Source organism: Saimiri boliviensis, chromosome 5, assembly GCF_048565385.1.
Source record: "Saimiri boliviensis isolate mSaiBol1 chromosome 5, mSaiBol1.pri, whole genome shotgun sequence".
NCBI classification, from domain to species: domain Eukaryota; kingdom Metazoa; phylum Chordata; class Mammalia; order Primates; family Cebidae; genus Saimiri; species Saimiri boliviensis.
Genome location: NC_133453.1, coordinates 23,322,251 through 23,348,050, shown reverse-complemented (window position 1 = coordinate 23,348,050; position 25,800 = coordinate 23,322,251). Strand labels below are relative to the sequence as shown.

At 53.1% G+C, this 25,800-nt stretch overlaps 1 protein-coding gene across 21 annotated transcripts in view; it reads right to left on the bottom strand.

Annotated features, from left to right (window-relative positions):
* TNS1 (tensin 1) overlaps positions 1-25,800 on the bottom strand; it is a 212,175-nt gene that overhangs the window by 29,248 nt on the left and 157,127 nt on the right. For 11 of the 21 annotated variants that reach the window (XM_074399052.1, XM_039469591.2, XM_074399041.1 and 8 more), the window contains 3 exons: positions 15,348-16,913; positions 3,749-3,945; positions 2,825-2,900 (listed from right to left, as the gene is read on the bottom strand). In XM_074399052.1, coding sequence (XP_074255153.1) covers positions 2,825-2,900; positions 3,749-3,945; positions 15,348-16,913 — 1,839 coding nt within the window. Of the gene's footprint in view, positions 1-2,824; positions 2,901-3,748; positions 3,946-9,015; positions 9,103-15,347; positions 16,914-25,800 lie in introns of all 21 variants that reach the window. The other 10 variants (XM_074399033.1, XM_074399034.1, XM_074399036.1 and 7 more) reach the window with 2 other exon arrangements.

Sequence of the window (25,800 nt, the reverse complement as noted above, 5' to 3'; positions counted from 1 at the left end):
ACTCCTCCCAGGCCGCCCATCTGGGTTACAAGTATCATGTAACACACAAGGTCAGAAAGGGCTGCTGGCTTTTTCCCATCAGCCAAGAACCTGGCCAGATTCGGAGCTAATCTGCAGGGTGGCTGTTATGCCCAGTCACGAGATACCTGGGTGGCAGCTGCCATGTCTCCTCACACAGCCCTAAGAAGAAGTTAAAAAATGAACTGTGTTTCCTATCAGTGACATTGGGAGCCTGCAGAGGCCATAGCCCCAAGGACACTCTGCCTGCCCAGTGGCCTCAACAGACTAGCTGTGGCCCTCAAATGCCCAGGAGCCACCAGCAGCAAAAGCTCCATGACCCTCCCTGCCCCTGCTGCTTACCCCCAAAGACAGTGAGACCTACAGGAATCTCACCACAATGAAAAAATATACTCTCTCAATGCAAGCAATATACATAACTCATTTGTGCAGGCGAACACCCATATGCACATGAGAACAGGAAGACATCACAGGGGTCTGGATGGGTGGTACACCCCTGCCCTTCACCCTCACTCTGTCCTTGGATAGGTGACAAATGGGTACAGCTCCAGGTATGGGATAGGTCTAGGCCTTGTGCCTCTGTCTGTCTTCTCTCTGTCTTTACATAGACACACACACACACACTCTCACACACACACACACACACACTCTCTCACACACTCACACACACACTCACACACAGATTCAGTTTCTACCACTGCCATACCCCCTCTTCCCTATCATGGTGTCTTGCTCATATTCACTTATCAAGCACTTATTAATGTTTCTCAAACCAATGGTGGTTGAATGAAATTAATCATGAAAGAATATGCCTGGCCTCAGAGACTGTCGTTCACGGAATAACCACGAAGCAACCCCAGCCCACAAGTATGTACATGTTTACCCAATTGGTGCAGCAGAGGGGCGGGTGGGCCCATGAGGAGGTGAAGGGGATGAGAGGACCAGACAGGAGCTCTCTCTTGGTTTCCTCCCTCGTTCACCTCCAGCTCCCAAATTCCTCATCCCCCCAGTTCCTGGGCAATTGGGCCCTTCTGCTGAGGCAGATGAGTGGGCGACACTAAAGCCAGTCAAGGCTTTTGCTTCCTGAGAGAAAAATTCCGCACATTTCTCCGCCTTCTGTCTTCTCTCTCTAACTCTGTGTACTGTGGGACCTCTGACTTCTTGCCTAGGCACCCATGGCTGGCCAAGTGGAGGGAGAGGAGAAGGCAAAACCCAGTTCTAGCACAGCCTGGGGGGCTTCCCCTCTAGGCAGGGTGATGTCCTTCCCCTGGCTGCTTAGGGTCAATGGTGAACGGAAGCAGATGTCAGCAGATGTCTCCCTGGGAGAGAGGTTCCCAACGGTCACAAGAGGCTACAGAGCTGGCTCTCGTGTAACCCGCTCCAGGGTTACCCTGTCCAGCACAGCAGCCACAAGCCACACGTGGCTGCAGAGCACTTGCAGGGTGACCAGAGTGAACAGAGACATGCCATAAGTGTGAAACACACACCAGGTTTTGAAGACTGAGTGGGAAAAAGAACACAAAACCTCCCGCTCTTTTTCACATTGATGGTATGTCGAAATGCTAACATTTTAGACTGGGGTTAAATCAAACATATTAAAATTAATTTCACCAGTTTCTTCTTACATTTTATAAGAGACCGTAAAATAGCTCAATACTTCTAATTGATTTATTTGCCTATTGAAATGATATTTTGGATTTAACAAAAATGTTATTAAAATTAATTTCACCTGTTTCCCGTTGTGTTTTTTAAGATGACTAGAGAATTTTAAATCATAAATGTGTTCATATTATATTTCCATTGGACAGTACTGCTCAAGGGAGAGCTGCAGCTTCCAAGGGCCACCAATCAGTCACAGCTTCAGCCTCCTTATGCCCAAGATGAGAGCCAACACAAGTTCTGCCGGCACAGGTGACACGTACATTGCCACATTCCTCTCCAGAACAGGACACCCAGGCCCCAGGGGAATGCACAGCCAGCTCCGGTCCTCCCTCCTCTCGCCAGGGCCAGTGGATAGCCCGGGCCAGGTCCAGCTAACCTGACCCCTGAACAGTACCAGTCTCCCTTTCTTGTGCTGACCCAGGCCGCTCATGAGTACACTGAGTCCTTCACAGCCTGGTATTAATCCATCACTTCCCTCCCCACAACCAGCTCCTCCAGTTTCTCTTCATGTCTCTTCTCCTATAAAAAGGAACACTGACCCATGTCTCGACTCATTTGGGTCTTGGCTTTAGGTAGACATGTCTCTGTCCTTTGGGGATTTGCCTCTCCAGCAAGTATATGGAGAGTTGGGGGCTAAATGCCTCTGCCTGGAGGCCGAGGATGAGTGAGCTGGGGGCTCTGTCAGCCTAAGGGTCCTGGAGCCCTCTCTCCTTGGTGGAAGAAGCTAAACAGTTGCCTGAAATGGAAAAGGTGTCTGGATGCAGGCAGAAATGGGGGTCAGAAACAAAGTCAAAGTTAAGTCACAAACAGTCATGCTAAGATGATGGGGTCTTTTGAGTGTGGAAGGCAAAAAGACTCTAAACAAGTAAGAAAACTCTGCAATGTGGGAGCCCAGAGCCCCGTGATCACTTAGCCTGGACCTTAAGAACTGGAGCGTCTGTACCCTTAGATGTGTGAGTGTGGGTGACAGAGAAGACAATGGCCACAAGCAGTGGAAGAGAAGGGGCCATGGGGGTGAGGAGCAGCGTGTTCTGGCCCCACCTGGGGCACCCCCAACCCTCAGGCCTGGAGCACTCCCACAGGCAGGTTTGAGTTGGGGGGTGGAGGGGAGACAGGGAAGACGAGCTCAGCAGGGAATCCTTACCCCCACTGGGCGGTGGGCTGCTGGGGGAGGCTCCCTCCATCTCCTCGAAGGCCTCCTTGTAGCTGTGCAGATGGGGCTGTGGGAGAACATGGGAGAGGGAAAGAGGGACACTATGAGAAGGAGGGGTTTCCCCTTCAGATGACCTGGGGTACGAGCACAGCAAGTTAACCAGCTCCTGCATCCCACTGCCAGCCTGGCTCCCCACTGGTGCTCAGGGCAGGACAGGTCCTGCCAGAGGCAGGAGATAAAAGATAACCCAAGTCACTTCTATGCAGAATGACTCATCAGCCTGGCTTTTATAGGCCGGTACACTTGCTCCTTCAGTGTGGTCCCTGGACCACCTACAACTGAATCTTCCAGGGTACACAGTTAGAATGCAGATTCCTAGGTCCCATCCAGACCTCCTACACTGGAACCTCTGGAGGTGGATTTGGGAAGCTACAGTTTTAACAAACACCCCAGTGGTTGTTACTCACGCTGAAGTTTGAGACTCACTGCCTCCAACCACTGAAATATCTTAAAATATAAACCTTTTAGAATGAAAATTAAACCTCCCGAGAAAAAACTTATATCTGGAAAGGGTTCAAAAACAATTTTTCCACTCTCCAGGATCTGGTTTGGAGTTTAGAGATTGCATTCAGCTATATCATCACCAGGATTCTTACCACCTTACTAAGGCACTCTCTAAGAATCAAAAAGGAAAATGCAATCTCGATATTAATGCAAGAAGTGAGAACATAAAGCTATTTAAGGAAGGAAATGGGCCCCGGATTCCACATGTCAGAGAAGAGAGTTTGGGTGAGGATGTAGGGGGAGACAAATTACTGAGAATACTATCAGTGCCAAGCTGACCATCAGGTTTCTGGAGATTTAAAGGGGGCACCACTACCCTTGGCAGTCCCCAGATGCAGCTTAAGGACTCACCTCTTTGGGCCGCCCTCCAGGATTAAGAGCGATGGTAAGAGCCAGCTCAGGGGAGACACAGTGGACAGGGGAGCGAACCCCAGGGCTACGGGGGGATGTGGCTTCTGGAGACTGGTTCTCATACTGTCCATCACTGGCCGCCCGCCTCCGCAGAGGGGCTGGGGGTTCTGCAGGCTGCTTCTCCCGAGCCTGTACCCCTGGGAGGAATGCAAGGTGCAGAGGACAATGAGCATTTTGTGCAAGAAATGATCAATCGGCCTAATCCCTACAGAGAAGGCAGTGCCTCCTAGCTCAGAAGCTGAGCTGGGGCTGGCCTGTCAACCCCCAGTATCTCCCTTCAGCCCTCCTGCGCCCACTCTGTTCACACCCCAGGTTTTCTCTGCAGGAGAGGAGATCTGCTTGGACTGACTCAGCCTTCACCAGGAATCCCTCCACTCAGGGCTGAGACTGAGAGCACAAAGGACTGATACAAGAAACAGATGTCAACTACTTCCAACCCCTGGAGGCGGAGGGCCGGAGCTTCCAGAGGAGGGAGGGAAGGTGGAGGGAAAAGAGTCTCCAAGGCAACCGCATCAACCAAGCAGCAACATCAAGCCTGCGGGGAAGAACTCTTGGAAAGAGCTAGATTGCATCATCTTGCAAATGGCGCTCCCAAGGAAAAACAAAGACATGACTAAGTCTTGTTACAAAGTCCCTGGCCCCCATTGGCCTCTGGGATATTTTTGGTCTTCTCTGGGGTTCCCCAACTTAATCCAGTAGACCACTGAAACCTCTTACCAACTCCCCTTATACTGGTCCCTTAGCTCCCCGCCCCATTTTCCCTGCCCCAGAGATGACGGGGGATCCCATCCTGTCCCTCCCAGCTGAGGAGCAGGCAGAGAGAAGTCATGTGCTCCATCTGCTTTTCTGCACTCCCCATCCCAATCCCACTCCACAGGACTGGGGATGCTGTTCATCTCACCCTCCTTCCTTCCCACTCCCTCTTCCCACAGCTGGGCTGAGGCATGGAATCCATTGCCTCATTGAGCTGGCTCCCAGAATCCTAGAAAACTCACTTCCTGGGTCCCAGAGGCCAAGACCCAGCCTGAAGGGTGGGCTTCTGGTCCTGAATATCTTCTGGGAGGAGATTCTCAGCCCTGCCTTCACTACCACTAGAACTGGCCAAAGGCCCCAGATCACGTGTCAGTGTGTGCACGTGTGCACACACACACTGCCATCCTCTAGGAATGTGCCAGTACAGCCAAAAAGAAGTCACCGTCATTCAGACGGAAACATCTTCTGCCATCCACAGTGAGAACTGCATGTCCCCAGGCCCGCCCCCCAGCACCCCCCAGTCTGGCATAGCCACAAAGGCTGCCACAAACAGCGCCGTCTGGGAAGCCTTCCTACGCATCATGAACAGCAAGCTGCCGGCTGCCAAGCCTACGGGCAGACACACACTCACACTCACACTCACATAGGCACAGTCACTCTGAGACACGCCCTCGTACTCTCCCATAATCAGGGGCTCTGGTGTGCGGGGGGGTGCACTGGGAAAGCAGCAGGACCGGCACTTGCACATTAAATGCAGAAGGTTTCCGAGTGGTGCTTTGAGTTTCCACTTTGGGCTCTTTATGAATCAGGGGCAGCCCTGCTGCCATCTCAGCTAAGAAACTAGTGCCCAGGATAGGGACAGTGAACTAGACTCTGACCTCACTCTGCCACTTACAAACTGCTCCGCTTAAAACAAATAAGCCCTACCGCCTTGAAGAGCCCTTATTCATAGAATAGAAAAGTAGGACCATTAGACCCAACCAGGGGCTGCCAGGAGAGTCTACATGGAGTCTAGAAAGAAGGGTGTGGTTTTGGGAAGGGTCCCTACAGCAACCCAGAATCTCAGGCTTCAGCTCCCCGGAGCCCCCGCCCCACTCAGGCCTCCTGGGTAGCTTGGACCAACCCTGCCACTGGTTTCATTCCTGGCAAAAACATTAGAGAGAAACAGACATAGCCATTGATTTTCTAACAATAACTGTGACAAAAGAGGCCCATTTGGGAAAGGCTCTTGGGGTTTGGAACTGAGTTCAGCCCCAAGGTTAAAAGAAATGCATTAGGGCTGGTCTCAGTTCCGGGCTCCTCTGCCCCCAGCAGCTCTTTCTGGCAGATCCCTCTGCCTTTTCAAAGTGTGGCCAGTTTTCCTGCTTGGGATCTAACGTTTGTCCTTAAAAAATAGATCTGTTTGCCTTTGAGGCACCAAATCTCCTGGAAAAACAAAGAATGTTCCGCCCGACCTGCCCAGAGCATGCTCCACATTCAGGGGCCACAGATGCCCACAGCAGCCTGGGGTGCAGAAGGAGGGAGCCAGACAAACGTGGAGAATGTGTGACCCTGGCACGAGGCAGTCAGCCCTCCGAGGGTGAGCTGCACCTTCCCAATCCTCTCTCCATCACCACCAGAATGGCATGTGGGAGGGTGTGCTGACCAGAGGCGGGGAAATGGAGGGAATGACCTCCAAGAGCTAAGGAGCTGCAGGGCAGCGCCTCCCTCTGCGGAAGGGGGAAGACCCTGCATTCCACTCCCACGGGGCCAGCCCCTCCCCCTGCAGAGCACCAATGGCCCCATGGCACCAATGGCCAGTCAGGGCCACTCACATTCTTTGAACACAGTGTCCCACTGTTGTCCCCGCTGGCAAGCCCAGATCTGCCTGGAGTGCCTGGAAAGCCATGTTCCCTCTCTCTTGTCTTGCTCTATGGGAGGGGAGACTGGCGTGGCAGAGGGGAGAGAAGAGAGCCCCATTGTTCCTTAGCCAAGCTGGGGTGTCTGGACACAAGCTGACAGCCAGTGTCGGGGAGAGAACACCCTCTCTCACGTCCCAGAGGCTGACCGATAATAAAAATAGCCCTGTTCCCCCCATCTCCCTCCCTCCCACCACTCCCCTCCACCCCAGGGCTTTCTCAGTCTCTTTGCCCCATTCTCTCAGGGTCTCTGTCTCCTACACCCACTCTGACAGAGGCAGCTGCCTTGCACAGACACACATGTGCATACTTGCATGTACACACACAGCCTAACAGAAATGGCAGCAGGACACTGGGACGATGGGTGTACATAGTGGGGCCACTGGGTCACCCTTGGAACCTCTAGAACAGGCGTCCCCAAACTACGGCCCGCGGGCCACATGCAGCCCCCTGAGGCCATTTATCCGGCCCCCCGCCTCACTTCAGGAAGGGGCACCTCTTTCATTGGTGGTCAGTGAGAGGAGCACAGTATGTGGCGGCCCTCCAACAGTCTGAGGGACAGTGAATTGGCCCCCTGTGTAGAAAGTCTGGGGACGCCTGCTCTAGGGCCAGCCCTTACCCCAGCAGGAAGCCGTGTGGCCAGAGGAAGAAAGGAAGAGAAGCTTCCAGGAGCCTGAGAAGGCTGGGGTACTCCTACGACAACAAAGTATTTTTAGGACCCTCACACTCTATGTTCAAGGAGCCCTGGGTGTCCTCTAAGGGCTGCTTCACACACGGCATCAGGTCTTCCCCACAGTCCTGCCAGGATGAGCAGTTACCCCAGCTCCATGGTTCCACCCAGGCCCCCAGACTTGAGGGGCAGGGCACCAGAGCAGCGCTCTTCCCAGGGAGGCGTCTCTCCAAGGCTCCCCTAGCGTGAGCTAGACTGGAGGCAATTAATCCCCTTCTTGCGACACACACACACACACACACACACTCACACACTCACACGCACATGCACACACCCTGCAATTCTAGGAGCTGCAGCCCTGACACAGATCGATGCACATACTTTGGCAAAGCACTGCTGCCTACCGCCCCCAGATCATGTGAATGAACACCCTGCTGTCATGCTTCATGAGGTGCCTCCCCTGCACTCCCCAAACTGGCACTGCCACCCTCACAGATCCAGCTCTTCTTTCCAGCCTTCCGATTTCCAAAAGACTGGATTCCTCAACTCCAGGTGGCAGGGGTGGGTGTCCGACGGCACGCCTGGGGCTCCGGAAGCGAGGGGATCCAGGAGGCCACCTGCTGGGCCAGGGCACCAGAAAGCCACACGGCGATCACACTAGCAGCCCTAGGGCAAGCCATGCCAGCTCTCCTCAGGGCAGGCCCACCATCCCAGAGCCTGCCCCTACCCAGGCCCAGCTGACCACTGCACTGTCCACCACTGAGCAGAGAGAAGGGCAGAGAGAGAAGAGAGGAGGGAGGGGCAGTTGAAGGGGGCAGTCAGCTTGAGCCATCTCCTGATTATCCCTGGACCAGGAGAAGGAGGGGCTGTGGAGGCACCAGATATTGCCATTGGGAATCAACAGTTCCCATCACCCCTGGGCCTTTTCCCAGAGCTGCTCAGGGTCATGGTGTGGGACAAGCCTGAGCACAGCATCTTCCCTGACTCAGCTGCCAGGATCGGAGGTGCAGGGAAAGGATGAAGTGATTCCCCAGCCAGGGTGCAATGCCTAAGGGCTTACGTGTCCCAGAGGCCAGGGGGAGATGTTAGTGGATGGTGTAATCTGTCCTGGGCATGTCGAACCACCATGCAAAATACGCAACAGGACAGGACTGTCATCTGTCCACTTTTCACATTGGGAAACTGAGCTCTAAATAGTAAACAGACTTGCCCAGGGTCACAGAGGTGGTCACGGGCAGGGCCAGGACCCCAACCCAGAGTTTCTGACTCTTGGCCCTGGGATCAGAGATTAGGGGTGGGGACCCGAGGGGGTTTGCTGTCCCCAGGGTGTGCCATGCTCAAGAGTGGACAGAGCAGCAGGGGCTGGGGCACCACTCTGTGTTGTGTCTGGTAGCCCCGTGCAAAGTTCAGCCTGGCTCCTGCTGAGACATAGCCCTGCAGCCCAGGTGGTCTGGCCACGGTGGCCGGAGTGCTGGACTGTCCGGAGCCCTCACTGAGCACCCTCATTGCCAAGGTCTGAATGTTAGTCTAGTCACTCCAGACATTGTTCCCAGCAGGCAACGCCAAGGCTAATGGGAGACCCATGTTCATGCAGAAGTGAGCTCTGGCTCATGCAGAGAGGAGGGAGAGAGGGCTGGAGACAGGAGGGACAGAGAAGCAAGTGAGGAGACAGAAGAGAGGACAGTGAGAAATAGGGGAGGAGAAGGAGAAGCAGATGGAAACCAGAGAACAACAGAAGAGGGAGAGGAAAAGACAGGAGAGAAGGAAGAAGGTGTGCAAAGGTTTGGAAGGAATAGCACATGAAGAAGGAGCGAAAAAGAGAGAAACTGTGGCTCAAAAGTGGCCAAAGAGCTGGAAAGGAAGAAGGGAGAAGGAGAGCCACCCACCAGAGAGGGAGGAAGCTCGGAGCCGGTGGAGAGGAGGGCGCGGGAAGCTGCCACTGTGCCTGATGCCCTGCAGCCTGGCATTGTACGCTGCCCACCCCCCACCCCAGAGGAGCCAGCAGAGAGTGGGATGCAAGCAGGAAAGGAGGGCATGAGGCAAGGAGGCACCCCACCAACAGCACAGGGAACAGATGGACATGGGAAACAGAGAATGCAGGGGACGAGGCGTTAAACAAGACAAAACAAAACAAAAACAAAGAGAAAATCAAGATTAGTTGGCATTCTGACTCTGGGATCTGGGCACACACTGGAGGGAGGTGGGGAAGGTGTCAGACAGGAAAAGGGGGGGGAATCCAAGGACCTGCTTCTCCAAAAGGCAGGTAGACCTCCTGCTGGCCAGCAGCAAAGTGTATTTGTCTCTTCCAATCCCAGGGTAGAAGCAGAGGTGCCAGCGTGGGACCAGGAGACTTCACGCGTACCTTACCTGCTCCCACAGGCAGCAGGCCTGTCCCTGGACTTCCCCTCTTTTCCTGGGCACCTGCCTCTCCCTGGACCCAGGTGACACACCCAGCCTGAGCCCAAGGGTCACCCTCTCTCACACCCTGGCTTTTTACCACATCCATCCAAGTGATCCTCTTTCCTGGGGAACCCCTTGTGCTTTTCTGCTCTGTCCCCCCAGCTTCTGGTCATCTCCAGAAAAGTCCTTAAGACAAACCTTCTCAGATGCACTAGAAGGACCCGCTGTGTTACCTTTCCCTTGCCCCTTGTTGACTTCTCACCCACCTTCACACCACAGGGGCCATACGAGTGGCCAACACTGCCCCTGCCCTGCCCCCCCGAGCTCCAGCTGTGTTACTTTTCCTCTCCTTCACAAGCTGCTCCATGCCAGGTCCTATGCTAGTTCCCTCACCTGTCTGCAGCCTCGAAATGTGGGAGGCTCCAGGGCTCCAGGGCTCCATCCTTGGGACCTCTCCTTCCCTGTCCTCAACCCCTCAGTGACACCGCCCAGTGCTATGCTTTACATGGCATGTATACATTGACAATTCCCACATCTCTAAGCTCCAGCCTCTTCTCCTTAAACTCCTAGCTCATTTATCTAACCACCGCAAATGTTTCATGATCATCTCAAACTTAATGTGTCCAAAAATCATGCTTCTAGTGTTCCCCCGAAGCCTGCTCTTCCTAAATTCCTACCCATCTCAATAAGGATTAACTCCATTCTTCAGCTGCTCAGGCCCGAAACCTAAGCATTGCCTCTGACTTTTCTCTTTCTCTCTTGTCTCATGTCTGATCTATCGGTAATCTTGCTGGCTCCACCTCCAAAATATGTCTGTAATCTGAGCACATCTCCCCTCTCCGTGACCACTGCCCAGATGAATAGCAGCAGCCTCCTAACTGGTCTCCCTCCTTCCATCCTGCCCACACTGGTCAATTCAGAACAAGACAGATAATGTCACTCTTGGGCCCAAATCCTTCCTAAGGCTTCTCACACCATACAGAGTAAAAGCCACCATTCTTGCAATCACCTCCAAGACTCTCTGCAAGCTGTCCCCATTCCCATTTCCTCTCTGAACTTGTGTCCTGCTATGCCTCCCTCGATCACTCTGCTCCAGCCATGCCAGGCACACTCCTGCCTTGGGCCTCTGCACTTGAGGCTCCGTGGGGCTCATCTCTCACTGCCCAGCCCTGACCATCCTATGTAAAGTACAGCCAGCCACCCCCTACCTCCACTGCTTTATCTCAGTGGCACGTGTCGCCCATCTGACATATCCTATGTGTATTTGCTTACTTGTTCACTGTCCATATCAGCCATGACGGCAAGGATTTTTACTTGTCTTGTTCGCCACCATTTTCACAAAGCCTAGACTGGCAAGTAGCACCCTTTAGAAGCTCATGCTGAATGAATGATTAAACGAGCCTTGAACTCATCTCCTATTTTCAGAACAAAATGTAAAAAAGAAAAAAACAAGTTCCCAAAGCTTGACATCAATCTCTATCTTTATCCACCCTTTATTCTAATTCCATGAAGAGGTATCTCACCTCCTGGTTGAGCCTAATTTACCTATGTGGGCTCCCAGGCCTCTCCCTTCTTACCTCCTTACAGACCTTATTCTATCAACTTTTCTTTCTTTTCTTTTTCTCCTCCTTCCTCCTCGCATGCCCAACCTACTCCTCTTTTCTTTTACATATGAACATTCTCATGACTCCTATATTTACAAAAAGTTTCCAATCTCTCACTATCCTCTTTAGCTACCACTCTCTCCCGTCTTATCACAAAACCACTCAAAAGAGTAGTTGGCTGGCTGTCTTCACTCCTCCTCCACTCATCCTCAACCCCTCACAGTCTGGTTTCTATCACCACCACGCAAGGAAAATATGCCTTTGATGCCTTTGATGTTTTACACAGGACCACCAGTTGGCAAGCCCAGTGGATCTTTCTCAGTCCTCCTCATGATCTCTCCAGGCTGACATTGCTAACCTCCTGCCCTTCCTCCTTGAAACCCTTTACTATCTTGACTTCTATAACGACACACTGTCCTGTCTCCTGCCACCACCCAAGCACTCACTCTCAGTCCCTCTGCAGCCTCAACCTCCCTTTGAGGTTATTCCATCCTAAGTTCTTTTCTCTACAAGCCCTGGCGTTGAGATCTCAAACACACCCAAAGCTTCGTGAGAACCATACCATCACCTTTGTGAGAATGATTCCAAAACCTGTAGCTCTTCCCATTCTTTCAAGCTCAATTCTAATGTTCAACTGCCTTCCCTAAGTATCTTCCTGGAGGCTGCTCCACTGTCCCCTCAAAATCAACATTATCTAACACCAGGGCTTCATCTCTTCCACCCAATGTGTTCCTCCTGCCTTCCTGCTTGTTAATAGAACCATCATTCTATTTCTATTCACAGAGCCTCAGAATTATCTTTGATGTTCCTGCTCCCTCGCCCGTTCCAGCCAATCAACACATAAGTGCATTGGTTCTACTCCCACAGTATCCAGGCCGTCCTCTCTTCATTTGCATTCCTATGGTCAGCACCCTAATCCAGCCCCGCATCACTTACACTATCTAATAAGCTCCTAGCATCTCCCGGCCCAAAGTCTCCCATGGAATGTCCTTCCTGCCCAGACCCACTAGACACATCATCCTGAAGCTCAGCTCTGGTCATGGCACGTTCCCCCGATGAAACCACAGGAATGGCCTCTTGCATTGCTGCCAGGTAAGATGCAAGCTCCTTGGTCTGGTATATAAGACCATCCAGAGACAGACCCCAGGTTATCTATCCCAAATCTCCCTCACACCGACTAAATGCTCTCAATCTGCTTGCTGTTCTCCAAACATTTTCTGTGCTCTCCCGTCGTCACTGTGAACCCTGTCTATCCAGTGATCCCATTCACTATCAAAATCTTATCCATCTTCCAAAGCTCAGTTTAAAACCACACTTAACACTGCCTCCCCAATCTCCATCTGATAGTGATCTCTTTACCTCTATCCTGCAAAGCTTTCTCCTTACCTCTCTTATTACAACAGACTATTTTAAAGTTCCAGTTTTTTCCCCCTACTAAACCTTAGACTCCTTAAGGATAAGATCTATATCTGATTTCCAACATGCATTGAAATCTCCACCTCTAGAGACACCTGAGATCAGTCTAGTCACAGAATAAGGGACATAAGATAACTCAGTGGGACTCTCCAACTCTGACTCTTATTTCTTTTTCTTGTCCTATTGCACTGGCTAGGACATCCAATACAATGATAGACGCTAGTGGTGATAAGAGACATCCTTATTTTGTCCCTGGCTGTAATAGGAATGCTTCCAATGCTTCACTAGAAAGTGTGATGTATGCTATAGGTTTCTGGCACCTACCCTTTATCAAATTAGAAAAACTGCCCCTACATTCTTTAAAACTTCAGCTGAAATAAGGCACAAGGGGTGATTGGATCAAAGTGGAATGGACCAGGGACATGGGACTGAGGTATGGAGGACAGCCAAGGGGGAAAAGGCAGAGCTGAGGGAGAGAAGCCAGGAGAAATCAGATCAAGTTCATGGCCATGAAGAGGTTCTCCCACAGATCTGAGTTTCCTAGGCTGCTCATGTCAAAGCGTATGTTCCAGCTTCTTACAGCAGAGATGTAGAAAGAGCAAAAAGAAGCAGTGCTGGAAGTCATCGTCTCTGGATCCCAGACTGTTCTACACATTGATCTTGTCTGTCTGCCTTTATCTACACAGGCATCGCAGATATCCTGAAGGGCTACTAAGGAAGTTATGCACGCAGGACCTGCTGACATAAATTCATAAATAAGTTCCAAAGAGGCAACTGCATAGCCCTGGGAACCAAACATAACTGTCCGCTGTACACATTCCATCCCTTCTCCTGAGTCCCTTGCAGTTGATGGAGAAGATGGTGACAGGGTTAGGGAATGGGAACATTACGACAACAGTATCCTTCCCTCCCTATGATTTCATGGCAGCCAAGCCTGAGAAGCTACAGAATATAGAAGCTGACAGTCAAGCCCTCAAAAACTGGTAGGAGAGAAAGGGCTAAAGTGAAGTCCACTACCGATGGGCATCCTGCCAGGGCCATTAGGGTTATGGCCTCCTCTTGAGCAAGCTCCAGGAGAGCTACATGGAAGGGTTCTTGTAGGGAAGAAATGTATTCTGATCCCCCAGACAGAAGCCTCCTGGCTCCTACCTCTCGTTAAACTAGCATATCATTAATCTTTAGACCACCACTCCAACCTTGCAAAACAATAGGAAGGGAATTAAATTCCCAGGGAATTTAGGGAGCCCCGTCCCTCTCCTCTCGATAAAACCAAGAGGAAAAGGGTCTCTTTTGACAAAGCCAGTGGGTGGGGTAGGGGGTGGCAGGGTGGGTATCTTTATCTCAGGGACCCAGATATGGAGAAGGCAGAAGTCAAAGCCCATCTGGACCACCCTTGGAGCATTTCATCCCTAAGGTTAAGAGCTGCCCATCCTGTGTTCTGATGCTCAGGTAAAAGCAATGGTTATTGCTAGATCAGCTCTCTATGGGAGATGATGAGGCTGATTGCCAATTTCCATGGTGTAAATACTCCCGCACTGGCCAATTTCAAGCTATTATACCAACAGTGGAGCTGGGAACTCTGCTCTACTCTGAAGTATAGGAGCAGGGTGCCTGTGACCCCACACCCAGGTCCTGAGCCAGCTGGCCTGCCCCAAGCTGCTTCCCCAAGCCCACAGTCCATCTCCAGGGAGGGTGTCTCCTTCTCTCCCTGCAGCTGGCATGGTGACTCAGCTTCCCCTAAATTTAGGAAAAGGGGTGGAGGACAGAGACAGCTGCCCAGGCTCCTCGCCTCCTTATTGAGCTCCTACCACTCTGTCAGCTGAGGGGCTGGCACAAGGCCCACCCAAACCCACAGTCTCTGGTCCACCCCTGCCTGGGCTTCAACTCCAGAATAAAGTCACCCAACCAGCTTTCCTGCCCAGTTCAGCCACCCCTGTGGAATCGGCCCAGGCTTAGACCAGCAGGAAGGGAGCCTCACAGCTGCCCCTCCCAATTCGGCCCTGGACATGCTACCATTTCTTGTCTTTGTCTCCCCAAAAGCTCTTCTGAGTGTCCCACTTTCCTCTCTCCCAAAAGAGAAGCCCACTCTCTGATAGGAAAAGGAGGTTTGTCTCTCAGTGCCTGCTTCCCACACAGGGCTGGTCCTCAGCAAGGACTAACGGGAAAACTGACTCAGAAGAGGGACCTTGGACCCCCTGCAAAGACAATATCCCAAGAGGCCTCAGCAGACAGAGCCCAAGGGCTTGAGGATACCTTCTCAAGCTCTTTCATGGCCTCTGGGAGGGGAGGGTCTAAGGTCTCACACCAGCCTTCTCAATGTGTCCCCCAAGGAACTGAAGTCTGAGGACAGACAGCATGACAGGCAATTGCAGAGTTTCCTCTCTGTCTAGAAAGTCGGCACTCCAGCCCCAAAGTCACCACCTCCTAGAAGCTTTCCCTGACTGCCCTAGCCGGTAAGCTTTGTTTTCTCAGGCTCTGGGATCTTGATCCTATCTCTGTCACAGCACACATTACTCTCCAACGGAACCATCTGTCTGTGTACCTGACCGCTCACTAGACTATAAACTCCTTGAGGGCAGGAACTGCTTGACACTGAACTTTGAAATTCAGTGTCTGGCTTGGTGCCTAACAGACAATGAATGCAGGAAGGGAAAACTTGACAAGCATGTAGGCTCCAGAGAGCCTCTTCCCACCAGTGAAAGCGATGCCTGCTTCAAGGTCATGGCTGGGCCTGCACCTCCCCACAGCAAGAACAAATAAGGAAGGGATAGAAGGAGTCAGGATGGAACATCTCTTACCTGCTACCCTGTGGGCCACCAGCCCTTCCAAATTCAATGGCTCCTCCTCTGGAGTCCGGGAGGGGTCTGAAGTCACTTCTTTTGGTGAGAGCAGAGGCTGAGCAGTGAGGCCAGGGAGAGAGGCTGGGGGTTGCTGAGGCCCTGGAGGGCTGTGGGTGGTCGGAAGGAAGGCAGGCAAGGAGGAAGAGCCTGGGCTCTTGGAACGGAAATCCTGGTTAGGCCCAGCTGAACATGGCTGATAATCATAAGGTGAGTAAGACCTGCCAGGAGGGACAGACTCCAGGGAGGCCCGTGGGGCCAGCTCAGGGGTTCCCAAGGAATGCCCACTGGGGATGTAGCCCGATCTGGACTGAGTCAGTGGATGGGACTGACGGGAGGATCCGGAGAGGGGCTGGGAGGAGAGTGGGGAAGCCCCTGGCCAGGCCCCAGGGACACTCTGGGACTTATGTAGCGGGGCAGCAGCCGAGGCTGGCTCCAGGTCCAGCATCAGCATATTGAGTGCTTCGATGGACTGTTCAATCTCCTGCTGGGAGGCTGCCCGAGGGAACTCAGGGAGACTGGGGGTGGGGGTCTCTGCCAATGGCTGAGGGCTGGGCCTGCTGGTTACAAGACTCTCCAAGTGGGTTCTTTCCTGCTGGCGTGGAGGTGGGCGAGGCTGCTGCTGCTGCTGCCATGAATTTAGCCCCCTCTGCACAGCCTCCCGGCTGCTTCCCCCTCGGGCTGGAGCTGGGGGCAGCTGGGGTTCAGCTTCCGAAAAGGATTGAGAGCGGAACATACCGCTGGGGTCATGGCCATAGTGGGAGGTGGTCACTGGCTGTGGCCAGGCTGGGTGGGGCCCCTCCCGCTGGTAGCCAGCTAAACTCTCCTGGGCAGAGTAGGAGGGCCGCATGGGGGCCGTGTGGCCAGCATGGGCAGGCCCTGCCTGGCTGGCGGACTCGTAGGGGTATCCTCCTCCATTGACCATAGGCTCCATGGGGTAGGGCTTGTCCAGACCATTGGTCAGTGGGGACAGGGCCTCTGGGTAGCCCCCCTCACTGGTGTTGGTGACCCCGTCCAGGGAAGACAGTGTGCCCATGCTGCCCGCACTGTGCCCATCCTGGTTTGGCAACTCATCATCCAGGATGTCTGTCTCCCGCTCAGATGGCAACGCCCCACCATTGACATGAACCTGGGCTGGGACAACGTGGCGTCCAGGGGAGGGCACAGCCAGGCCTGCCGCTGGGCGGGACCTGAGGTGCTGGGCGTGGTACATGGCGCCTTGCTTCTCTCGCTCTAAGCCAAAGCCGCTCAGCAGGCGGTCTAGCTCCCGCTTCTCCTGGGGACTCAGGGCAGCAGGAGCACTGCAGGCCCCGGGGACAGGCTCATCAGTCTTGTCTGTCTTGGTGGAGGCTGTAGAGTTGCCCGAGTCACTGCTCACAGAAAGCGTGTGCTCCACGTGGTTGGGGGTGGCCGACAGTGTAGGACGTGTGGCATTAACAGCCCCGGTGCTGCCGTGCAGGGAGTCCTTCTTCTTCACTTTGGCATACAGGCTCCCATCCAGTGGCCCCTGCGTGTGTCCCACCACCTCTGCAAGGGACAGAGCCAGAGGGGAGACAACAGACAGCAGACATTAGTGGGAGGCAGGGGTATCGTTCACTCTCCCGGAGAAAGGGGCTAAGAGTTCTCATTCCCTGCATCCTCACTAACACAGGGCAGCGAGTGCTGGGGGCAAACTGCTCCAGTTCCAAGCCTAGCTCTGACATTTCACCAGCTTCTGAGCCAGTTTTCTGGTCCGTAAAATGGGCATAATCATAGAATCTGGTTGAACCATCTGAAACTGCCAACATTCATTAAACACACAGTGCTTCAAGTTTAAATGAGTTGACACATGATGTGCTGAGACCAGCTCCTGGCACGTGGTGGGAGGTCGACAGCAGGGAACCCTAAACCGTCACCATTATGAGTATTAATTCCTGAATGACCATTCCCAAAGCATCCTCAGTCCCCTCCACCACCCCATCTCAGAAAGTCTCACCCCTGCTTCAATTTCTGGAGTTCCCGCCCTGGGTGAGAGGCAGAATGTCAGGAGAGTAGCCATTGCCTTGAAGGCCCATAGAGGTATCAGCATGGACAGCCAGTCATCCCTGAGGATAGCCTTTGCCCAGGGAAGCAGGGGGGAAACCCAGGAGGGCAGTAGGGTACAGCAAAGGACCCACCATGTCCAAGGTGGTGGTGGCAGGGAAGCTGAAGACAGAGCTGGGACTCTCTAAGACAAGCTTGCCAGCCTCAGCTAGGTTTGTCTCCAGCTCAACGCAAAGAATGCACTAGAACCATTCAGAGATACAATGTCATTCATGCTGCTCACTGCCACATTCTCAAAGGCTCCTCCCAGCTCCTCCCCAGCACTGTCCACCCCTCACGGACCCCTTACCCTCCACCAGCAAGCTCAGCCCATACCACCCAAGACTCCAGGAAAGGGTCGCGGGTCCAGGGAAGGTATGCCAGGCAGGATTGCAGCAGGTCTGCACAGATGAGTGTCCTGATCCCACCGCTCTGAGCCAGCCCAGGGGCCCCTGAAGTATGGGCCAAGGTGGGGCTCGGCCAAGCCAACAGTCCCAGTGTCAGAGGGGACACGCTTTTCCTGTGCTGGAGGATGGGGACATATACGGTGCTGGTGCAGGGAGTTCGGGGACTAGGGTAGGAGGGGAAGCATCTTAGGGATCGTGAACACAAAAACAAGATGTCTTCAGCGGGGAGAGGGTCCCCCTGTCTGCAGACAGCTCTGAGGACCCCCCAAGCAACACTTTCTCTGGAAGGAAAAAGTGAGCGCTGGGTGGCTCGGGGCCAAAGGGCTGACTCAGGAATGAAGAACTTCCCCGCCCAGAGGAACTCAGTGATTTCACACCCTGTACAGTCAGCAGCCTAGCCGCCAGCCCCGACAGACGCACACACACACAAACGCATACGCGCGCACACACACAAGCACTTCCCCTCCCCTTACTCTAATCCAGGCTCTCCGTTAACAAGGAAAAAGCCCCCTCCCAAAGACTGCACCAGCTCCAGCCAGACACCAGCAGTCACACACCAACGCAGACACAAAGACAATCAGAGATCACCCAAATCAGAAACACCCAGGCGTGCGCACGCACTAGGTACTGCACAATGCAAAGAACCACAGTCAGAAAACACTGGCGTGGCCATGTACACACAGACATCAACAACACCAGCCACCATGCAGTGAGCACAGCCCAGACACCAGCACTTCACTGGGCACTCTACACTCGCATCCTCTGTGGCCATCACCTCCCAGACAGAGAGAATTACACCGATCACAGCCAGGGAGAAACTGAGTCTCTGAGAGGGGAAACCATTGCAGACAATGCTACCTGATAAAGGATAAAGCCAAGATTTAAAATCAGAACCAATTTCCTTCAAAGACTATGCAATTTTTATTATGCTACACCTGTCTCCTATCACAAACACACACAGACACACACACATACACACACACACACAAACATACACACCAGACACACAAAGTAAAATAAACACATAACAGGCAGGAATAACCCCAAATAAATACTTTAAGCCACAAATATTTCAGAAAATGCAAATGTTCCTACCATGCCCAAGGATCAGCCCTTAGGCCAGAAGTGGCAGCCTCTAAAAATAAACACTTTGACAGAAGACCATGGCCAAAAACAAGTGATCAGACGACCACAAAATGAGAACATCCAGATCAACATACACACACACACAGACCACAGGCCACACAGGCCAGCCATGTTACAGCACCGAGAGCTAGCACAGAGATGCCGCACCAGGCACTTGCATCCCCATACACACCACACACATACACACACACACACACATACACACACACACACACACACACACACACACACACACACACACACCGGGAGCTGGATGCCCTCCTCACTTACCTCTCCAGATCTACCTCTCTGCCCCCAGCTTTCCCCAAGGCTTCAAGACCTCAGCCAACACCAGCCCCAAACAACACAAGGCCACAGTATTGCAGTGGCCCAGGGCCCAGGGGTGGGAGCTGGTCTGAACCGAAAGGGGGTTTTGGCTAAAATACATTCTGAATCTCCACCAACTGGGCCCTAAAGGCTGCTGAGATCAAGACCAGGCACAGCTGCCTCTTCCAACCCCCTGTTATCATTGTAAAGGGGTCTTCTCACTAAAGGATGAGGGAGGCTGACCTTCATGCCCGCTCCCTCCAAAGAACTGAGCTCCTTACTACACAAAAAAGGAGACCACAGGTGGCTGTTTCTAGAGGGGCAAAGCACTGAACACAGGAGCCTCAGCTGCACTCAGATCTCTGGAGTGGTTCTCCTGAGGATGGGGCCCCTTGGACCGCTGGCTGAAATCTGAAGAGCTGGCTTTCCTTCTCACTGTGCCTAGAAATCTGCAGGCCCCCTCCTGGGCCGAGGCACCCCCTCTGCTGCCTACACTGTGAGATGCCAGAATTTCCCTCCTGGGCCGGTGGTCCCCTCCATCCTTCGCACCTCCTCATGCCCCAAGTTTAGGCACATATGGTCTGAGAAGTGGAGAGCTGCAAACCAAAGGCTGGCGTGTCCAGTGGTTTACCCACTTAGACACATCCCATAGTGAGAGCCACTGGGTATAGATTCAAATCAGAAAGCACACAGACCCCTGCAGCATCTCAGTCGTGATTCACAAAAGAAGAGCTTTCAGCACAAGAGCTATGAAGACATTCCCCAGGCAGGAGGGAGAATTGACTACCTGATATCTCAGCCCTTCCTTGCCCCTGTGGCCAAGCCCCACTCTCCATTGATTGTGAAAATGTCGATATTAAACTTATTCTGTCATGTAATCTATCCCCAAGTGGGCTTCCTGTTTGCCACAACAACATCAGGAACAATTACGGCGCAGCCACTAAGGCATAGTAAGAAAATCAAACAGGTGTAAGTTGTTTAATTAACTCCTATTTGCTAACTACAAATGGAAAGGTCTCTTGGCCCCGGACTGAGCCCTTCAGGCCACTTGGTACCTTTGCTGAGCTGAACTCCTCTTCCTATCCAAGGAAGGTTCTAAGAATACCCAGGCTGGTCCCAGGCTGTCTAGCCCCCACAGTGGGAGGGGGTGTGGGGGGTTCTGCTGAAACCCCAGCATAGGGGCAGGATCTGTGGAACACATGCCCCTCCTCCTCCCATCAGAGACAAGACAAAAGTCCCCCAGCCCCCAATCTGGCACACACACTCTAGTCACTCCCTTCTCCCCATCCACCACGACCACTTTAGAGCTTTTTACCGGGACCACAAGAAGCCGGAACACAACGTTGGTTTCAATCCATCAAGGCAGGAAGGGCAAAAGAGAGATGGGGGCAGAGAGGACAGGGGTGAAATAAGGTAGAGGAGGACAGGAGAGAGGACTTAAAGGAGGCTGGGGGTAGTGGCTTTATGGTTCTTAATCTGAGGGGCCTTCAGAGCTATCTCCTTAAAGTCCCAGCAGCTGCCAAGGGAGTGGTCAGCTCGGGGGAATCCATCTTGATGAGAGGAAGCTGGACACCCAGAACAATGGGGCATGGGCTAGAGCAGACATCCCTAAACTACGGCCCACGGGCCGCATGCGGCCCCCTGAGGCCATTTATCCGCCCCCCCCCCCCCCGCCACACTTCAGGAAGGGGCACCTCTTTCATTGGTGGTCAGTGACAGGAGCACAGTATGTGGCGGCCCTCCAACAGTCTGAGGGACAGTGAACTGGCCCCCTGTGTAAAAAGTTTGGGGACGCCTGGGCTAGAGGGAGGGGTCTGCATGGTTGAGGGCTGTGGGTACTGGCATGAGTGACAATGGAGTGGGATTAAACTGAAGCAGAAACACAAGCTGCAGGCGGCCCCAGGTGGAGAGCTCCAGGCCCCAAGCCCAGCACATCTGCCCTCATGGGCTGAAAGGTCCTGTGCCCTGCCCAATCCTCTAGTTGGCTGCAAAATCCAAAACCTCTCCATGGCCCCACTGGCTTCGTCTGAGGCTATCTCCCTGGTCTTCTCAGCAGCTGCAGGGAGTCTCAGACTCCACCCTTGACACTGAGCTTGATTGCACCAAGGGGCCTTTATTCCAGGGCAGCCGTAATCCAGATGCGCGAGTCATGCTTTTGGAAAGCTCTGAGGAAAATCCCCAGCTGACTTGGGTGTACACGCACTCCCTGAGGCTCCCTCTCGGCAAAGGTTGCAGAGGTGTGGACGGGCACTAGGTGCAGCAGAGGCCAGGATTCGGGAAAGTGAGGACATGGCCAGCTCACACACTTAAAAAAGAACAAAGGAAATAAATAGGGAATGCTGAAGTCACACAGCTTCAGGGCAGTCATTTCCTAATTTTAATGTGTATAAGAACCTCCTCTGGCGACTGTTACCAATCTAGATTTCAGGACCCTACCCCCAAAGACTTCCACTTAGAGACCTGGGTTTGGGCCAGGAATCTGTATTTTTGCCATCTCTCCAGGGGTCTTGGCACACACATGGCTGGAGGACATCTAGAGAAACCCGCCCCGGGTGATCAGCACTTTGGACTCTGAGATCAAGAACGCATACTTCTCTTCCTTATGAGAAGTAGGGAGATGTTGCTTATTTAGATGTTAGGACAGAAGGCCCAACCATAAGAATAAAAGGTGCCAGCCATACTGATGGCAAGAAAGAACCTTCATTGGTAATGACCCAGTGAGGACAGACTCTTCCCTGTCCCGCCAACAGGTAGGTTTTCAATAGCAAATGATTTATTAAGGTTTTCAGGATGGGTCCCTTCATGATAAAGAGTCCTTTGGGTCCATGTCCAGCAAATAACAATTCATTAAAATGCATTACCCAGAGCCGTGATGACCAGCCAACCAACGTGGGGGAAAATCAGTGCCATGCCAATAGGAAGAAGCACAATCCCTACCCCGGACATAAGCAGTTTGGAGGCAGACTGGGCAGAACTCCTTAAAAGGAGGAGTGGGAGGCCAGGCGCAGTGACTCACACCTGTAATCCCAGCACTTTGGGAGGCTGAGGCGGGTGGATCACAAGGTCAGGAGTTCAAGACCAGCCTGGCCAAGATGGTAAAACTCTGTCACTACTAAAAATGCAAAACAAATTAGCAGGGGGTGGGGTTGATGGGCAACTGTAATCCCAGCTACTCAGGGAGCTGAGACAGAGAATTGCTTGAACCTGGGAGGTAAAGGTTCCTGGGAGGTAGAGGTTGCAGTGAGCAGAGATAGCACCACTGCACTCCAGCCTGGGCAACAGAGCAAGACTCTCTGTCTCAAAAAAATAAATAAATAAAAGAAATGAGGAGTGGGGAATCCAAGGCCATGTGCATCTGAGAGGTGGGTGAGCTTTGATGAGAAGTGAAGCTTGGCCAACAGCCTGCCCAGATAGCAAGTTGTGGTTGCGTTTTCCCTTATCCACACACTCTGCCCTGGCCATGGAAGGAGGCAGGAGAAGCTACGGCTGGGGCAGGACAAGGGCAGGAGGAAGGGCTGGGTCCAGGGAGGCCACAGGGGATACAGCTCTGGAGAGGAGACAGGGAAGTGCACCCTCCCACCTCACCTCGGCCACTCAGAAACATGGCTCCCATCTTAATGGCCATGTCAGCTTGCATCGACTGCTTACCCACTCACAGCCCGGCCTCTGGGCTTGTCAGGTGAGGACTTGAGTGCACGCGTGCAGCTTTGCTGAGTGATAGCACTCAGGAGCTAAGGCTCTTGAGCTAGACCTGGCATATCCGAGCTCTCTCTACTTTTCCTCTCTCCATCCCCTGCTTTACATTTCAACAGCTCTCATCACCCACAGGGTAAAGCCCAATCCCCAGGCTGGAAATGTCAGACCTTTTACCACCTGGCCTCTGCCTGCCTTCCAAAGCCTCACTTCCCTGTCCTCCATATCCCAAACACCTGCCGCTCTGATCCTACTCGACTCTTCACACGCTCTCTCCCCTCTGCGCCTCTGTGCATGCTGTTCACCCCTACGATGCCCTTCCTCATCCTTCCCAGTGAAACTCCCAACCTCCCAGGCAAATGCTTTCAGAGTCAGTTTGAACTTCCCTGGGAAGTTTCCCTTCATCTGACTTCTTCCCTACTGTCCTCCAGACTCAGGTAAACCTCAACCGTGCCCCTGCTGTCCCTTGCAGACATCTCTACTGTGACACCAGTCACCCACAGAATGGTCACTACGCATGTCCATGGCTATCTTCCCACTGAGCTGAGAGCTCCTTGAGGAAAAGTCTTTATTTCTCTCTCTTTCTCCCTCTCCTTAGGGCCTGGTTCCTGGATGGTGCTATCCACATGTGGTCTGTGTGACTGATGCTTCTTGGAGCTCAGTGTGTAACTTGCATGGCTGTACAGAATGGCCCCAGAGAACAGTGCTTGGCCCATATTCGGTGTTCCATAAATGCTTTTTGCATTACACTGAGTAGCCCAGAAAGTTTTATGTAGTCCTGTCAGCCACTGGGATCCTCTTCTTTCACCACCACCCAGTGAAAAATCAGGGGTTCTAAGGGGACCCCAAGCTTCTCCCAAAGGTGAGGGAAGAGTGTCCATGCAGCCAAAACATGAGCGATGGGTATTCCTCATGTTCTTCAGCAAAGGCTGGGTGCAGTTAAGGTCCCTGAACCAGTGCCTACCCCATGGCATTCCCCACAGACCTCTCCAGCTACACTCCAGCCCAGTGGACAGTCGCTGTCCTAGACCAAGGACCCCTGGGAGATGTGATAAGGGAGTTGATGGACATCCCAAAGCTCTCTGTGGATCCCAAGATACAGCATAAGCATCAAAAAGTTAGGGTGCTGTCTCTGGAGATCCTGTCACCCAGGAATTGTGTGGAGACTGTCAGGCTCCAGCCGGGTGAAACGGAACAACACACTGAACAGGAACTGCAGCTACAGGAGCCTGAGAAGTGGCTCAGACCACCCCACTGGGTTTTCACCTGCCGGGGGAAGTGATGTGAGGAAGGCATGAGGACAGCGAGGAGAAGCCCAGCCTCTGGCTCCAGGAAGACCCTGGCCTCCTGAAACATCCTGGCATTGGTGGCAGGGACTTCCTGGGGCTCAGTCTGTGACAGTCCTGGCCTCGACCCATGTCAGCTTCCCTTCCCACAGACAGCCGGGAATTGAGGCAGCCCTTTGTTCTGCACAGCCTGCAGCAAGCTCTGGAACTTTCTCAAGGGGAATGGACCTGCACAGGGGCTCTGAAGATCTGCAGAATTAGGGGTTGAAGAGAAATCCCGGAACCTCTGAAGGAGAGCCACACAGAGACATAGCCTCTGAAACAGCAAAGAGGGCAGGTGCCAGGTGCTGCCAGAAGACTTCGGGGCACGTTGGAAACATGGACAAGCACAGGCCCCTGTGTGCAGGGACAGACCAGTCCATGAGTGACAAACAGACACTGTCTTTCTTCCTACTTAATAGCACATATCGGAGGGAACCCACTGCACCTTCAGAAAGTGAACAGAAGAGAACAAGATTTTTCTTAGGGCTGTGCTGCCAATCTTGTCACAGGTGGCTTTGTCTTCTAAGCAAGTGACCTCACCAGTATCACCCACGAGCTTGCCTCTGGACCTAGGGAGGGTGGCCCAGCGGGGCTTCTCCTGGCCATCCCCCCATTCCGCTGAGTCCAAGAAAAAGAGAGAGGGAGGCTCAAGGCCTGAGACCCGCATGGAGCCCAAATCTGAACGTCAGCCTGTGGCCTTGAAGATGGAGAAAGTAAGCTTCAGACTGAAATCAAAAATAGAGCCCCTCCCACCCATGGCTGCTGCAGGCCCTCTGGGGGACAGCAGAACTGGGATCTTCAGGGCCAGGGAGGTCAGCTGAGCCCTGGGGCTTTTAGAGCTGAAGGGCCCTAGGGGAGGAGTTAATCCCCTGCCCACCCCTCACTTTATAGGCTGACAATGAAGCTCAGCAGGCTCAGGACCACCCAAGGTCACCCAGCAAGGAAGTGTAAAACCGAATCCTGGCTCCCCCTTCAGTGTTCTTGCTCCTCATGCCGCTTCAAGGTGAAGATGGCTGGGGCTGGGGTCGTTGGAAGACGGACTCTCCAACTATGGCTGTGGACCCAGAACCGCAAGACCACATAATATATGCTGCTTCTGTCAAGTGACAATGATAAATGTGTCCCCGGGCCCTCCTTAGGAAGGACCCATGGCAATTTTCCCAGATACCATCTTACTTGAATTCATACCATGCCCTCCATAAAAAGGGAGTAGGAGCAGAAAACCTGATCTCAACCTTGACTTCAGTCCCGAGGGACCAGGGGCCCGCAGGGTGAGTGATCTGCCCTGCCTCGGACAGCCCACGCCCACAGGACAAATGTGAACACTCAGACCCAGCCTCCTGACTCTGGCCTGGCCTGTGTCCTCCCTAGCCTGCAGCTATAACCCGAGCCTGGCACTCCCACCCCTACCCTCAGCCTATACGGGCAGCAGACACCACAGGTACACTCAGGATGATAAAAATAGCTCTAGAG